Consider the following 17,912-nt stretch of genomic DNA (forward strand, 5'->3'; position numbering starts at 1 on the left):
ATCATACACAAATGTCATTCCTCAGTCATGGCATTCCATAGGAGTATGAATTGAGCCAGTTTTTAAATGTACAAATCCAGTAGCCACTCGGGGGGGGGGGGGGCCATTGGATTTCATAGTCTGCAAACTAGAGACGTACCAGCAGGTAGCCAAGGTGAGTGTGAGTGACTGGGAAGGATGAGATAGTGAAATGATAAAAACTGATCAGGAAAAATACTTCAGTCTGTAGATTCAAACCACAGTTTTCTAGTTAGCATGACAATAACTAAGGCAGATTATCCTCCAAATACTGTGTAAAATGTCACTCTGTAAACACTGTAGATTGCTTGAATATTTATTAAAATAGACCAAAAGCTGAAAGTATCTGGGTAAAACAACATTTATCATTACTTTAGTTTGTTAAATCACAGTATCTGTGAACCAAAAAAAACCCAAAACTATAATTTTCATGTGTCAAACATGAAAAAAATATAAGAATAAACACTGGAATTAAACTGGGCAATTTTTTATATCATCTTCCGCTTTACAAGCTGCTATTTAATGCTATTAACTCACGTTAGTTACTAAAATGACTAATATTTTTAAAACTTGCTCCATGACAAAAACAAAAACAACTAAAAGGTCCTATTACCATAATTTAACAGAAAGCAGAATCATATTTTGATTATCCAAGAGAACAATGTTATAAATACATCTGTTTTTCATCCACAGTTATATAAATAATAAACATGCTGCCATTTGCACGGATTTTAATAGCTGATTATATGTAAGCAATATTGTGATCTACGGAAGGGTGGCATGAGTTTTCATCATTCATTTTCATTGTACTTATTCGGTGCCCTTGTCTTCATCTGAAAAATGAGGAACAGACTTCTTTGCTACAACGTTGTCCAGTCTCTGGCCTTGCAAATATGGGTTCATACTCTGAAAAAAAAAAAATTAATTAAAAAGATACTGATTAGGAATGAGAAAATATATCCTAGGGTAACTAGCAATAATGTATATATAAAACAATTTTTTACTGATCTGAGTGTCAAATGTAAACTGATAGGCTGTCTTCCCAATGACCTGTCAGTCAAGCAGACATGCCCATATCATTACTCTTGGAATGTTTGTGCCCTCCATGTGATTACTCTAGTGTATTTTTCACTGCTCTAATGATTCCAGTCCAGTGTAGTCTAGTTCCACTATATGGAAAATAAGAACCCTAAGCCTTTACCAGACCAGACCAGATCAATAATATACTATATGTGTTTTATCCGAACAGGAAAATAAATCAAATGAACTCTATGGATTATTCACATGCACACAGTGTTTATGTGATTAGGGTCTTAAGTTGTAATGTTTAGCAAAAGTAGGATATAATATAGTTCCATCACGCAGCTTTACAAATCTTTGGGGGGGAATGTTGACACAAAGCTTATTTAGAAAAACTGATTGACTTGCAAATATTAAAACTCATTCTCTGGTTGCTAATTTTTCTTCTCAGTGCATGAAGAACAAATAGCTCCCAGGGAAAGATTTTAATATTTATAAATCAATTTTTTCCATAAATAAGCTCTAATGCAAAAAATAATACATTCCACTAAAAAGAAAAAAGGCCTTGTACCTACTCTGCAACCCTTCAAGGTGGAGAAATAAATGAGAGGATTAACTAGAAACTTTAATATAATCTAAATAAAATGCTAATGTCTTGATTCTCTTCTCTTCAGTAGAAAAGGGGGACTGACAGGGAGCTGGAACTATTATCCCCATTTTATACATGGGAAACTGAGGCACAGAAAGGCTAAGTGACTTGCCCAAGGTCACATAGGAAGGCTGTAGCAGAGTAGAAATTTGAATCCTTGTCTCCCAAATTCCATGCTAGTGCCCTAGCCACTGGGCCACCCTTTCTCTCATATGAGGATGATAAGCATTACATTCCCTGTTAAGTCAGGCAGCATGCAAACAGAGAACATCTTTCTTTTTGATGTGCACATTTCACTAATCTTATCTTAAAGTGCAGTTCTACTATGTAAAACTACGCTACATATCTGCTCCCAGAGGCACATCTGCTTACTTAACTGACTTACTTTTTTTCCCTGTTAGTACTGCAAAACCAACAAAAGCCTAGGAGAGGGAGGTGGATATCCTTCTGGGTCATGTAGTAATCATCACAATTGACTACTAAGTTCTAATTGCGGAATGTTTATGGCTGGTGATGTGTGAATCAGAAAGAACTCAACTTGACTTCTGGCTTCCGGATTGAGATTGCAGGGTAGGAAGTTAGAAAAACAATTTTTTACTTTCTGCTTCAATTATTCCAAATACAGACTACTCATTTTCTAATAAATATGGAACCCCTGCTGCCAGTGTGGAAATGCACTTTACATTTCAAAGTCCTATTTTCTTCTTATGGAGAAATGCAGAAGCAACAAAGTTGAATGATACATACCTTTTCTGAGACAGAGGAAGGGAAAGGAGCAGAGAGAGAAGTCAGGGGTTAGTGAGATGGAGGGTCCAAAAATTCTGTGTGATCACTGGACTCTGTTAAGTCATCAGGAGAAGAACCCATTCAGTTGTGTTTGTGACACAGCTGGATGCAGAATAATGGTCCTAATTCTCCTCTCACACCTGGGGTAAATCAGTAGTAACTTCACTGAAACTAACAGAACTATACCAATTACAGGGACAAAATCTGCTGTGATTTACACCCTTATGGCATGTTGACACAGGCAGCTGAGAGCAGAATTCTTTTCTATAGGGATCTAGCACTGGTAGTGGATTTTACACATACCTGTTATGGGGAATTTATTTTTTAAAATTAATTTTGAAGGAGAAATTATCCATGTTATTCAAAATCATTTCCTATGCAAAATAAAACCTATTTAAAAAGCAAGTTAATACAATTCTTAGATTTTATGGGAAAGCTTTTCACTTGAATACATCTTCTGAATGCAATGCAGCTGGCTGTGATAGAATAATAAAATTTAGGCTTAGTGGACTTTTATGGAACCAGGCACTGTAGTTTATCACAATAATGTCTTGACTTCAAGTAGTATTCTAAGTTATATTACAGATGTATTAGTCCAATTCTTCATTTCAGCAACAGGATTTTACCTTTTTAATCTTCATCAGCGCTACACAGAAACAAGATATTAAAATTAAAACAAGTTGTGTTCTGACAATTACCCTTTTTCTTCTTTTTGGTCCACCCTTTATCTTCTCAAAGAGTAAATTCTTATTCTACAAAAAAATACAAATATGGATCAAATTTGGTTAACTCTTCTTTTAAAGCAAGACAATGGTATTTAAATATTAGCATATGAACATTTTGGAAACTAGTTTAGATCAGAATGTCATGTTATTGGAAAGATAAACCACAAGGAAACATTTTGATTACTGCAGCTATTAATACAATATTTTGCTATTCTTCAGGGATAGTCAGTGTCATCAACAATTATAAAAACAGGCATATTAGATAGTCTGAGATGTTATACTGTACTATAATGTTTTGTGTGTACAGGGCCTTAGTGAACAGGGAAATTATTATTAATTAAAAAATACAAGGAAGCTGGGATACCAGTCTGTTATAGCTCTCTTCCTTTCTTTTGAAATGATAATTGTACCTGTTCAATATTTTTCTTTATATATGCTTTCCAAATTCCTTTTAAAAAATCATTATCTTAGTCACTCGTAGTATTTCTGAGTATTTTATTCCATATATTTACTATTCTCTATGCAAAAAAGTTCTGCTGAACTTCTTTCAGTGCCCAATCCTTCCTTTGTTTAAATAGTGCCCCCAATAAAGCTTCTAAAAACCATTTGGTCTATAACATTTTTAATAGAGTGAACCTTTTAAAATCTGCCAAAAAATGTCTTGGCAGAAAGGAAAGTTATGATGAGAAAAAAAAATATGACTTTGTGACCACAGTTTGTATAAGTGTTTCCACATATTGCTATATTTCATACAAGTAGTGAACTCAAATAAGGTCTGGAATATCAGACACATGCTCAACAGATTTTGTTTCAATTCTGATTATACTTTAGGTAAAAAAAAAGAAAAATAAAAGAAGCAACCTGAAAATGCAATGAGAGAAGAATTACATTTTTAAAGGCAAACACTATATAAACAATGCCATTAATTCTGCTATAAACAACTAACCTAACATTGATCATGTAAATAGAGAATGAGACACAAATTCACAAAACATTTCTACCCTCTGTGCAGCCTTGATATGAGAAAAACAAACATTTTAGAGAGCTACAATGACATCTGCCAAAACTGTCTGTTTTGTACATTTCATGTTCATTAAACCCAAATTCACAAGGCATATCTCTTGCCCAACCTCAACTATTTCATCTGGGATGTGCCAGAAAGGCAAAGGAACAGAGAGTAAATTGGCCAAAGAGAGATGTTCTTGGCTACAATCATTTATGCAAACTCACTTGGGGAAAACGTCAATTTAACATTTTTAAAAAGGCAGATGTGTAAATTATTCCCTGTAGGAACCAGCACATCCTTTGCAGTTTATCTTCATACACTATTTGACCTTATACTTTTCATTAAGGGGGGGAAATAGTCTCTGTCACAGAAAAAGGGGCACGGCTACTAAAGCGAAGACTTTTATCAGGCAGGAAAATTCCTCACAATTGAACTGTTCCTCCTCAACAAGATCATATTTTGTTTAGTCTGTTTGGAAGTGATTTAAGACCATAACTTCCATTTAAGTATAATGTGTAGCATAGAGCAGATAGGGTTATGGAGCATGATCTAAGATTGGGTTAATGTAGTAACAGCAAATCTGAAAATGTGCGCTTGTGAAGGGGCATATGTGTTTGGGCCTCAGAGCAGCATACAGCTCATACAACCTGGTGAATAGATGATTTCTTTCCCCTTCTCCCTGTGCATTTCCCTAGCATCCAACCCAGTTATTCAGTCTGGGCACTAGGGTCTGAATTGGGGCCTAAGTACTCAAATTATGATGTTTGTAACCAACCTGGCTAATGCCATAGATGGGTGCATGGGAGGTGGAATCGCTTCTTAAATCTCATTGGTGATAATTTCAAGCAAATGAGGTTGCCCAGCACCATGCTTTGGATTTATATGATCATTTAGCAGAACTTACTTAAAAGGAATAATGCTATAGCAATGTTGTACACTTACTACCTTGAGGAATACTTTTTATCATTCAATTCAGAATCTCCAGGTCATATAATCTTCATGTCTGAAGTTTTATGTACAGTACCAAACAGAAATATAGCACATTGAACTGAATAATCTGTTGTCCAACATTAAAAAGGGTCAACAAACCTTGATGTAACTCTCCCTAATAATCATTATTGCTGCCCCAATGTTTAGAAATGTGCTTGAGCAAAAATTTGTCCTCATAATTGGTGCTCCTGATTATTACAATTGCTGTAAGTCAGTTATTTGCTGACAATTTGCTGTAAGGCAGTTAGCATGCACAATTACCATAGAAATGCACATATAACTGTGTACATACATTTCTAAAAATCTATTATAAAACATCCAAATGCCTTCAGAATCTGGCTGAAAAGTTATCAAACTCCTTGTTCTTTAGATGGACTATCCACTGATGAAAAGCCAAATGGCAGGGTGTACTGCAATCACACCATTCCTATATTTGCTTAACAGTTCCATTCTTGTGAGCAAGCAGTGTCAAAATTGATAAGAATCCCTCCCTCTAATTCAGCTGCGAATTACACCTCTTTTGTAACATTTCATGCCACCTGCCCTTGTTGAATAGCAATTGCTTTCAGCTATACTAGCCTGATAGGGCTGCCATAAAAATATGAACAGATATCATCCCCCCCATTCATTAAAAGGTCCTCACTTACTTACATAGAACCATCCCTGATGAGTGGGAGAGACATCTTTCTGAGAGACAAAGATGTGAAGTTGTAACGTGGGGTCTGTCCATAGGGCAAGATCAAACTGGGGACCTCTGGAGCTTAGTGCATGAGCCTCTACTGCCTGAGCTAAAAGCCAACTGCCTGTTGGCTAAGGCTGTAGAGCAGACTCATTTATCTCTCTCTCGAAGCAGTATCAGTGCCACTAGATGGGACAGAACACCACACCCAGGAAGTGTGCAGGTTACAAAGTCACCACCCAAGGTCAAGTTTTAAAAGAAGAATGCTGATCTTTCTGAGATGTCCAAAAATTACACCTTTGCTTATTTCAACACTTGGAGACTCCAGCTCCCACAGGATGAGTGAGGTTAAGCTATCATATTATACTGTTCTGCTTCCTACCATATTTCAATATTAAGTAAACATCATAAAAGTCAGTACAAACAGAAATCTATAAAGTGCTATCTACAGGCTTTCAACAAGATCTAAGGATCAGGGATGGCAATTTCTTTCATACTGAAGTCTCTGTCTTCTGGTGCACTTAAATTCCTGCTCTCCATTTATCTTTTTTTTTTTTTTTTTTTTTTTTTTTTTTTTTTTTAACACTGGCTCTGGTCCACCCACTCTAACTGATAAACTAAACCAGCACTGTTTCTAGCCTCAAGATGAGATGGAAATTCATGTTATTTAGTACAAAGAAATGTTATTCAAAAATGTCATTGTCTTTTAATTCTCCACATGTATAATTATGAGTCAGATAGCCTGACAGAAGAACTCTATTGCCGCTTCTTTTTCCTTGCCTTCCATAGCATGAGCATGTTTAAAACTTCTGGTGTCAGCCAGTCTAAGAAATATTCCCATGTGAAAAACTAAATTGTCTCAGTGGAAGTTTTTCTGGAAGTCAGCAACAGCTCATGCACCTCTCTAGATCGATGTCACCAGTTTAAGAGATAAGCTACAGGGTAGAGAGAATCTGAATCCAGATGGAAAATATTTCCCTATTGCAAAAGAAAGTCTGACCAGAAAGGAAGAAAAAGGAAAAAAAAATAAAAGATTCTCTGGCCAGAAGCTAGGAGATCGGAGAACCAGTAGTTACATGCAGGAACCACCAGAATCATGTGATCTCAGTTGTCTCAGCAGCCTCAGGTCTATGGCTGGAAAGGAAAAAGAAAGCATTTTCTCCATGGCAAGAAAAATTAATTCATCATACTTTGAGGATCCCTTCCCCTCTGAAGCATAAAGATCACTACTTAGAAGAGTTGGAAGTGAACAAGCCAATCTATGGATGTTTCCGTTTCAGACAAAAAAAAATACGAATTGACACAGATGCTTATACATGAACCGATATGTTTATCATTGTTTGCATATTAGTATCCCCATTAAATAACTGAACTATATAGATTTGGCACAAACACAGACCTATGGACTCTGCCATATGAGGTTATTTCTATCATCTAACTTTTATAAATTATGTTTTCAGACTTGAAGTCTCCCTCACTCACACACACACACACACACACACAGTGATATACAAGTTCCACAACTACACAAGCACTCAAGTACATTATTTTCTTGTTTAAAAATCTATTTCTTCCCTCTCTTTCATAAACAAATCAACATTTAACCTGCAACTATCATTTGGCTTTGATTATTAATATTAGAGGAACACATGCTGTCTGTCTGCTCTGGGAGCTGACAAGGGAAAACAAACAGTTAGTTCACTGACCCAGTAGTGCCAAGATCAAAAAAGGGGCTTGGGTTAGGCAGTGGTCCCTGCCCTAACATGTGCCCTTGACAGTGGACCAGGTTTTGTGCTGATACAGAGGATATCCTGACTCTATGGGTATTGGAGTGCAGTGATTCTTAGTTACAAGACTCTACAACCTCATGTAACATAGACCATTTGGGGAAATCTGGTTTAGGATAATACAATATTTCACCCCTTATGTCTATTCAGTCCTTGGTCTCTCTACTGAAACTGCTAATGCATGCGTCAACTAAAGACAGCTATGGTAATTTGTGAGGGGGGGAGGGTTGTGAGGAGTCAGAGGATGTGGGTATATACAGTTGTGTACTGGACAACTCACAGGCTATGAACAATTAGTTTTGGTCACTCACTTCATATCTAAGCCAGATTCCAAACAGTGACCATGGCTCTTATTTTTAAAATCTCAGTTAGGTAATTTTTAGACTGCCCTTCTGCTATATTTCTCCCAGAGTAAAATCTACTTACAACAGCAGCATTTGCTGTATTTCTTTATCTTTTTAATATATAGCAATGTATGATGAGGAAGCAATTGGGGCAACTATCCTGGATCTCAGCAGAGCATTTCACCATGGATATTAGCAGCTGTTTCATCTCTAATTAAAAAGATCTGGACTTGGCTTTGCTGCTGCCTCATATAATTTTGGTTGGGGAGCAAACAATTTGCTTTAATCCATATGTGGGAAGTTTCTTCCTGAATTAGTAGTGACTGATGGAAAACTAAAAAAATAACCCAACAAAGCTCAAGATAAGGTATCTTACAATATTAACTAATGGATTGCCCACAATTTGTTAAGTATATATCATTAATGACAACATAGTACGATGTACCCTGGTTCTGACATATTGTTATAGTCCAAAAACTTGCAGACATGTTTTTATAGTCTTCAAAGTGGCATTATGAAAATAAATTACTTATGAATAATAAGAAAACTAACAATGTTATCTGGCATAAATAGTAAACTTAGTTCACCATCTGGTGTTTTTAATATTACAACCTTTGATGCTAATTATTTAGACTGCAATAAGAGTTTCCAATATTTGGATTTTTGGCTTGACTCTGCCTAGAATTTTAGGGATCATATAAGTGAAGTAATTAAGGCTATAAATCTTAAACTGGGCTGGTCCTAAATGATGCATCATTGTCTCGTGATTACAGCAAGAGGAGGCACTGCCAAGCATGTCCGTTTATCAATATCTGCATATGGAAAGCTGGTTTAGCATAAGTTTATCTAAACTAAAGAGTTACAACTATGTATAAGATTTCTTGATTTGTTCTACAAGTACTAGTGGTGACCTGTAATTGTTGTCTTTATGGTGCCTTACACTGGTATTAGATTTGGTATTAGACATCTAATTGATGTAGTGTGTCTTTTAAGATTAAGAAGCGGAACTCTCCTCTGACCAAATCTGGCCTGCATTCTCATGTAAGTAGTCTTGCTGAAGTTATTGTACTGCTTGTATGAACAGAGCAAGATTTTGCCCATATTTTATTTGAGCATAAGCTTTCGTGAGCTACAGCTCACTTCATCGGACGCATGCAGTAGAAAATAGAGGGGGATTTTATATACACAGAGAACATGAAACAACGTGTGTTACCATACACACTGTAAGGAGAGAGATCAGGTAAGGTGAGCTATTACCAGCAGGAAAAAAACAAAAACAAAAAAAAACCACCTTTTTTTTATTGTTTTTTGTTGTTTTTTTTCTCCTGCTGGTAATAGCTCACCTTACCTGATCTCTCTCCTTACAGTGTGTATGGTAACACCCATTGTTTCATGTTCTCTGTGTATATAAAATCCCCCTACTGTATTTTCCACTGCATGCATCCGATGAAGTGAGCTGTAGCTCACGAAAGCTTATGCTCAAATAAATTTGTTAGTCTCTAAGGTGCCACAAGTACTCCTTTTCTTTTTGCGAACACAGACTAACACGGCTGTTACTCTGAAACCATACTTTAGAACAGGTGATAAGCTAGAGGCTTCTATTTTCTATAACTTTCATTGCCTTTTGATCAGTAATATATTTTTCACTTTTTCTTTGCCATTAATTTGACGTTGGTTTCTTTTAAATAGGTGAAGGTACATCTCTTTAAGAAGTTTCCTTTCAAATGATTCTTTTTTTTTTTCCCAGGAGAAATGAACCCATAGCTTTCTCCTTACAGCTGCATGGTACCATTTAGCAGACCCAGCAGTCATTCCATCAATCAACAAAAATAAATAAGAATAGTTTACTCACCCACTTGCCGAGGCTGGGGTAGTCGTGTTCTGGATCAAAAAGGTGTTGGTGCAGCTGGTATTCTCTACTGAACTCTGCTGTGTCTGGTGTGTTTTCTAGACACCCATCGTCAGCTGCAAAAATCAATTAGAAAGCTTACCAACTTGCAAAGTGCACTATGAGCAACTCATATTTAGTTGCAACATTTCTTAAATTCAGTTATGCAATACAAACTTTAAATAAAAACTGGGATACTGGAAATGCTACACAGCTTTTCTCTGAAAAATCTTTTTAAAGTCAACCCATTTGCAGCTTGAAAGTTAAATCTATTTCTTTTCCAATTCCACTCTTCCCCCCACCCACCACCACACCCAATCAAGGGCACAAACTAATTTTTTTTTTTTTTTTTAGACTGAACACTGTGTTCTCCCAATTTTAAAAAAAATCCCCAGTGTTAAAGAGATATCTGCAGTTTATCAACTACCACAGGAACTTTCCCTAGAGTCAAACTGGTTCTGGTGAAGAGATTTCAGCGATTCTGTATGGGAAGCCCATGGCAGAATGCCTATGTTAGCCCAGGTAGAATCTACTTTAATAAGCAACTACCTGAATGGAGCTACATTTCTGGTTAGCCACTCTATTCAGGGGAACTGCAGATCTTTAACATGGCACTTGCCCCCTATTTCAATGCAGTTTGAGGCTGAAGTCTGCACAGCAAAGGCAATTCTGCAGTTCAGTTAACAGTTTGATGTGTCCAGCAACCACATTTGAAATACAATGGACAATTCCTCAAGTTGCATCTCAGAGCATCAGCAGGATTAATATTCATAAAACCTGTCTGATAAGTTTGTCAGCAGGTTGTATTGCTGTTTGAACTTGGTGTCATCACAAGAGAACAACTGGACTTTGTAGAGGCCATTTTCCACCTACAGCTGTTATGATAAAAGAAAAGCAGTACTTGTGGCACCTTAAAGACTAACAAATTTATTAGAGCATAAGCTTTCGTGAGCTACAGCTCACTTCATCGGATGCATCTATCTTAGATACTTAAATGACACCAATCATCAAAGTGGCTTAGCGCTTCACAATCTGTAATTTATGTATCCTCAAAACACCCCTTTGAGGAGGAAGGGAAGAGCTGTTATCCCCTAATAATACGGGGAACTGAGACACAGATACACTAAATGACTTGCCCAAGTTCATACAGCAAGTCTGTGGCAGAGCAGGGAACTGAACCTAGAATCCTAGACTAGCTCCTTGATGACAGATCCTCCCCAAGAGAGAAGGGCGGTCCTCAGTATTACAGAACCATAAGTGCCATTTTCAAACAACTTCTAAGACAAAAACTAACAGTAGAGACAGAAGCAGACTTGAGGAAGGCCTTGAAACCTTTTATGATCCAACGCAATCCTTCTTGAATACAACTGTGTTGAAATATATTGATCCAGATGAAGGACAGTGCATGGAGTTTCTTCTGCCACTTGTTCAGAGCTTTGAAAAGTCACTTCTGTTATCTGTTTACCTAGGTGCTTATGACCTGTTTATGGAACTAGATAAAGAAGGTAAATTAGCAGTAGTTGAACTGACAAATAAAAAAAGCTAATAACCTTGTTGCAGAACCAATAACTTTTGAGATGAGAGGACAAAATGAATGAAGATTTTTGTTAACTTGTCTTCCATGCCTCAAGAAGGGTCATTTCAAAATAGCTGCCCTGCCAAGTACAAAGACATCGAAGCTGCTTACATACATTACAGGTCTACAGGTCTTTGTCAAGACACAAAGAGCCAATAGGAAGCATGACTGGAACAGACATCTATGCTGCCTCTCTCAGGTGATATCCTGGCTCTATTGATATTAATGGCAAAACTCCTGTTGACTTCACTGGGGCCAGAATATCACTCCTAATGAATAGGAGTACTTGTGGCACCTTAGAGACTAACAAATTTATTAGAGCATAAGCTTTCGTGAGCTACAGCTCACTTCATCGGATGCATCCGATGAAGTGAGCTGTAGCTCACGAAAGCTTATGCTCTAATAAATTTGTTAGTCTCTAAGGTGCCACAAGTGCTCCTTTTCTTTTTGCGAATACAGACTAACATGGCTGCTACTCTGAAACTCCTAATGAATAAATCTTTAGCCTAGAATCCAGGAGGTAAAGATAAAGATGATTCTGTAGACAAGAAATTAGAGAAAGTAATTCTCTTAAAGTGGTACACTCTCACTGAACATAAAATAAGATTATTCATAATTTCATTTTTTTTTAATTAAGGAAAAAGCAATTGTTTCAAAATCCTTGTAAAACACCAAGGTTCTAATACTGATCTTAACTGGCTCACTGATTTCCAGGGAGTTTCTGAGTTACCTCAGTTAAGAGATCAGAAACAGGCCCTGAACTATTCTTTTACTTTTATGTCTCTGTGTGTGTATTGTCCATTTTTTGAAAAACTCACTAATTTTTTGTAAAGAACTGCTGCAAAAGTTCATCATGACATTATAACTATGAATTTCCAAATCCTGGTGTGGGGTGCAACAGGCAGCGTAAGATTAGTGTGCTTCAATAGAGGTGTGAACAGGGGCTACATGTGGTGCAATTAAGTTTAAGAACAAGGCACCATCCTGCTTACTGTGGTGAAAATAAGTCTCAAGCAGATCGTGCTTCTGCTCCCTTACTCTCAAGAGTCTAAAGACACATATGTTCAGTCTATATCTTACTAATGAAATGCTCAGCGACTCAATCCCCATTCTGGCCTATTAAAAGTAAACTAGACTCGGCCATGCAGCAGTACCCATTAATGCAACCACTCCACACTTGGGCTCTTCAGGGAAAATCCAAAATGGCACATACTGTAAAACATTGTTATGGCAGGTTTCAGAGTAGCAGCCGTGTTAGTCTGTATTCGCAAAAAGAAAAGGAGTACTTGTGGCACCTTAGAGAGACTAAAATTTATTTGAGCATAAGCTTTCGTGAGCTACAGCTCACTTCATCGGATGCCACCAGGTGGTGCTGTTGCACAAAATTTTCCAAATTCTTTTTCTTGTATTCAGTCTTGGGAAGACAAGCAGTGTTGTTAGGTTCTGGGCTATGCAAAGTTCTGTTTAGAGACTATTTCTGCATGGAAGAAGCTGTGCAAGCAGCTAGAGGAATATACTGTCTGCTTCAGTCTCTCATTAGCATCAATTCATAAAGACAGTAGCTCCCTGAGAACCAGGCACTGATGTTGGACTGATATTCCTGCAAGAAGGGATTTCCCTGCATGCTGTTTGACCTCTTCTGTTCTAGGACTGGTATATGTATATAAATAAAAGAAGTTCCACTTAGTATATAATCACTGATTCCTCCTCCACTGGATAGCCAACCTGCCATGCCCTGGACATCTACTCCACTTGGCTGCTATCGGGAAAAGGAGCAACAACATAATTATGGACAAGGGTAAGATTATTCTTTAGGCACCATAGCTATAGTGCTAGGGCTCCTGGTTCAGGAATAATGTCTTTGCTTGATGATATCACAGTGATGCTATCATGCAGAGGCCAGAGTCTGTAAGGAGCACAAGACTGTGTGCTCCACTGGAGGAATGAAGAAGCCCTGACCTAGCAGGGACAAGGGTCCTAACTCCTACTACTCATAGTAGAGGTCTCCAGCTTTGGTAAGTACCTTTGAAGAAAGGGCAGCCCAACACTGCCACTTCCGGTTCTTCGGGGGGTCTGGGGAGGGACAAGGCCCTAGACAACTGCTTTGAATTTTTTGTGAAGATGGGACTTGCTTTCTGCCTCCCTCCTGACTACTGTTCTTGCCATCGCTGCAGCTGTTTAGATGGGGTAAGAGGAATGGAGACTATTACCACTGCCTGGAGGGGAAGGGACCTCCAGCCTATTGCTGAAGCCTATAGCCTACTTCCCTCCTCCTGAGCCCACTGTTGTTGCAGGCATCAGTGAGCAGGTCTATGCAGGGAGCAAGTCCCAGATCTATGGACTGGGATTGCAGGGTTCATACTATGGTGCTAAAAACAGCAGTGCAGACACTGTGGATTTGCACTGGAGCTAAGGCTCTGAACCCCCCCGCCCCACCCCAACCCGTTTCCCTGGGTTTCAGAGCCGAAGCTCCAGCCTGAGCCCGAACATTGACACTGCTGCTTTTAGCACTACAGCGTGAGGCTGAGTCTGTAGAGCCAGGTTCAGAGACATGCTGCCATGGGTTTTATAATGCAATGTAGATGTGTTCAGTGTTAGCGATAAGCCCAGAGAGAAAGGGGGCCCCGGCCACCGCTGCTATTCCTCACCTGCTTGGGAGAAACCCTCCTGAACTACCACTGTGCCCCTCATCTTAACTACCAACCAAGCACAGAAATCATTTGTAACTTGCTCCCTGCCACCACTCCCCACCACCCCACACCTGAGCTGTGTAAGGTACTGCACCTCAACCATTCCTGAGTAGAGGGCTGTGCGTGGGTGACCCATCACTATCACCTCAAGCCAGGGATGGGGCTGTAGCAGGGCTATGGTGGCCCTGTCTCGGGGCCCCAGATTGCCTTTATCCAGCATTGATGGATACCAGCGTTACTGTATAAACAATAACTTGGAAAGATTTGTTTTCCATTAAACAAATCCACAAACCTCAATGAGGAAGTTCTCTAGTAATTTCTTTGCTTAATATAATTTTAACAGTCACCACTTGGACACAAACTTGAGTTTCCACTTAAGGCTCTGAAAACCATCCTACTGAGATACTAGTAGATATAATCTCCACTCAGAATGTATCCATGAAAGAAGGTTTCACAGTTAGCAGCACTTTTCCAGGAATGTTCTCAATTCTCATATCTGGATGCATCATCTTAGGCAAAATCATGGTTATTTAGCTAAGAAAAAGAATAGAAGGGAGTCTCAAACATTATTCCATTGAAGTACCAATTTTAATCTTGCTCTCTAACCACTAGCAGAAGATCTGAGGGATATATATACACACAGGAGACAAAATTTCCCTGCAGTGGGGAAAAATATAATCTAAACCTGTCAGACAAAATGTTCATTGAACTGAATATGAATGTAAGATACTACTTCAAAGAGAAGCAGTCACCATACTTTTTGTCTATCTCTACATAGCAGCAATCGTGAGCTCTTCATACGTTTCATATAAAATTATCATTAGGGCTGTTTGGAAATGTTCAGAATTTTGACAAAAAATGGGGAAAAAATTGCAAAAATGTTTATGAAAAATATTTTTTCTTTTCTGAACAGCTCTACAGCTAGTCTGAACATTTAGTGAAAAGATTAAGGATAATTGTGTTAGTGTATCTCATCCAAATACCATTACTAAATACCACACAGAAAACTCTTCTCAATTATGAAAGTACATCTAAGTTCAGAAATTTAAAATATGGTTTAAATAATATAGTGCTCACTCCCATCGGAGCCCATTCAGCTCCCATTGCAAACAACCAGATTTTAGCCACTGATTTTAGTGCTAAAAGAAAAGGAGTACTTGTGGCACCTTAGAGACTAACAAATTTATTAGAGCATAAGCTTTCGTGAGCTACAGCTCACTGTAGCTCACGAAAGCTTATGCTCTAATAAATTTGTTAGTCTCTAAGGTGCCACAAGTACTCCTTTTCTTTTTGCGAATACAGACTAACACGGCTGCTACTCTGAAACCTGTGATTTTAGTGCTGGAACCCTTTGGGCACACCACAGCTGGATCTGTCCCTTAGTGAACTATGAACTCACATGAATTGTGCCCACGGTATCTGAAAGGATCAGCTAAAGCTCCAAGATGAACACCACTTTACTTTTCTGGCACAATGGAATTTTCTACCTTGAGGGTAAAGCTCATGCAGGAAACGGAGCTTTCTTGGAGGCCAGCCCAAGACTGTGGAATGAACATCCCCAGAAACTAAGAACTATCACAAACCTCATTACCACCTATGGTAAGTGCAGACCATGCTTTCTCTAACATCAAGCAGTGTGTGTGTTTGTATGTGCCTGTGTGTATGAGTCTGTGTGCGTGTAAATAAATTCCAAAACAAAAAACACTCCTCTGCTTATACTTAAGGCTACAATTTAGTCACAGAGGTCATGGAAATCACAGATTCTGTGACTTCAAAAGACCTCCATGACTTCAGCCAGCCCAGGCTGGGAGCTGCAGGGTTTCCTGCTGTGGGCAGGAGGTGGGGAGGATCCCCACAGCTCCTAGCCGCCACAGGCAGCAATGGGGACTCCTGCAGTTCCCAGCCACTGCGGGTGGCAGGGAGAACCCCTGGAGTTTGTAGCCACCAGCAAAGGGGGATCCTGGAGCTTCCAGCTCACCCGCAGCTGCCCAGGCTCTTCATTATATCATGGATATTTTAGTAAAAAAGTCAGAGACAGGTCACAGACTTCCGTGAATTTTTTATTATTGCCCATGACCTGTTCATGACTTTTACTAAAAATATCTGTGACAAGATCTTAGCCTTACTTATACTTCCCCCCCAGGGGAGAGGATGAGAGAACAAACGTGCTTTGACCTGTTGGAAGTGGTGGCAGAGATGGACAAAGACGGGGATGGAGATCCTTGCATATAGGGACCCAGCTCCCCAGGGGGTTCGCCCTGCTTGCTGCCCCAGCTCCACATCGAGTACCACCACCTGGGGTTGGCCCTCCGAGCTCTGGTCTCACACTTCACCCAGGTGCAGTTCCACCTCTGCCAGGTGGTGCGGGCCAAGCCCTCAGAGCAGCAGTGGCGCCTGTGCAACCTGGATGACTTTGCCTTCCATGGTTGCCTGGATGTGCCAGGGATGGGCTCGGGGAGGTCCCAGCGAGTGGCGGCAGGTGGAAACTAGGGTTTTTACCTCACGCAGGGTGCATCTCTGGGACAGGGGAGCCCCAACATTACAACTCCCCCACAGGGCCTCTAAGGGTCTCAGAGATGGGGCCAGCTGTAGGGTGCAGGGGCTCATCACCCCAACCCTGCCCTGAGGATTGAAAGAATGGGGGTGGGGTAATCCAGCTCTTATTGGAGGGTGACGGACTCTGCTTCCAACTTAACATCAAATCAATTACAAAACAAGAGTTTAGGTCCAGCACAATATCCAGTTGACCACTCAGCTGAACCCCACATACCTCTGCCCCAAGGCCCCCTGCACTTCTGTCCTGAAGGCCCCCTTGACTTGCAGTCCCACTACACCTCAGCCTTGAGGGCACCTGTAAACACACCTACATCTGCCTGTCATGATGGAGGGTTGGCTGGGCCAAATTTGAATGGCATTGTGACCCCATGCACCATGCTTCTCACTATTGTAAGGGAGTGAGAGGGCCACAAGTAAAAAAAAAAAAAAAAAAAATGTTCAAGTGGAGTATGATTCAAAAAAGGTTGAGAACCTCTGACTTAATGCACTATTGGAAAGTGCTCAGATACTGTGATGATGAGCGTGGTATAAAGAATCTATATAGAAAAGAATAACCTGTTTTTCCAATAGGGCAGGGATTTGGAGGGTCAGGATAGCCTTGATCTTCACTGAAATCCTTTGGTATATTATCTCCTGTCAACTCAGCCACAATATTTGGGATATTGCCATAAGGACCCAAGTGCTGAAGACCTTCATGAGCACCACCTAAAGAAGACAGATTTATGCACATAATATTACAAAGTTAAAAGAAAGATTTTGCTTTAGTTTTTCCAATAAATTCAGGCCAAGATTTTCAAAAAGAGAGCCTCATTCAGGCTCCAAACCCCACTTTTAGCACTTCTTCAGCACTTTTGAAAATTGGGCCACTTAGATCCTAAAAATGGATTAGGAAGCCTAACTTCAGGCATTAATATTTGAAAATCTTGGTCCACGTTTTTTGTAAATACATAAGAGATAGGTAGAAAAATACTGAAATAAATATTTAATGTTAGAACAATATTTAATACTGAAACAAATATTTAATGTTAGAACAGTGGAACTTAAACAAAACACCTTTACCATTCTGTAATCTTCAGCTACAAACAATATCATTCATGACAGAGAACAGTAATCATGTGGCAGGACAGAATTGTGCCAAGAAGACAACGTTAAAGAAGAAATAGCATTGTGTATACAGTTTGAAGATAAATTCATAAAT

The 17,912-nt window shown here is 39.2% G+C and overlaps 1 protein-coding gene across 1 annotated transcript in view; it reads right to left on the minus strand.

Moving 5' to 3' along the window:
• Positions 1–316: 316 nt before the first annotated feature.
• Positions 317–17,912, minus strand: part of LOC119857438 (neuroendocrine protein 7B2) — an 84,475-nt gene continuing 66,879 nt past the window's right edge. Inside the window, exons 3-6 of the mRNA XM_038406379.2 lie at positions 17,270–17,419; positions 9,857–9,969; positions 3,172–3,225; positions 317–924 (exon numbers count right to left, since the gene is read on the minus strand). Coding sequence (XP_038262307.1) covers positions 829–924; positions 3,172–3,225; positions 9,857–9,969; positions 17,270–17,419 — 413 coding nt within the window. The 3' untranslated portion in view covers positions 317–828. The remainder of the gene's footprint in view (positions 925–3,171; positions 3,226–9,856; positions 9,970–17,269; positions 17,420–17,912) is intronic.

This window comes from Dermochelys coriacea, chromosome 6, assembly GCF_009764565.3.
Source record: "Dermochelys coriacea isolate rDerCor1 chromosome 6, rDerCor1.pri.v4, whole genome shotgun sequence".
In the NCBI taxonomy this organism is placed as follows: domain Eukaryota; kingdom Metazoa; phylum Chordata; order Testudines; family Dermochelyidae; genus Dermochelys; species Dermochelys coriacea.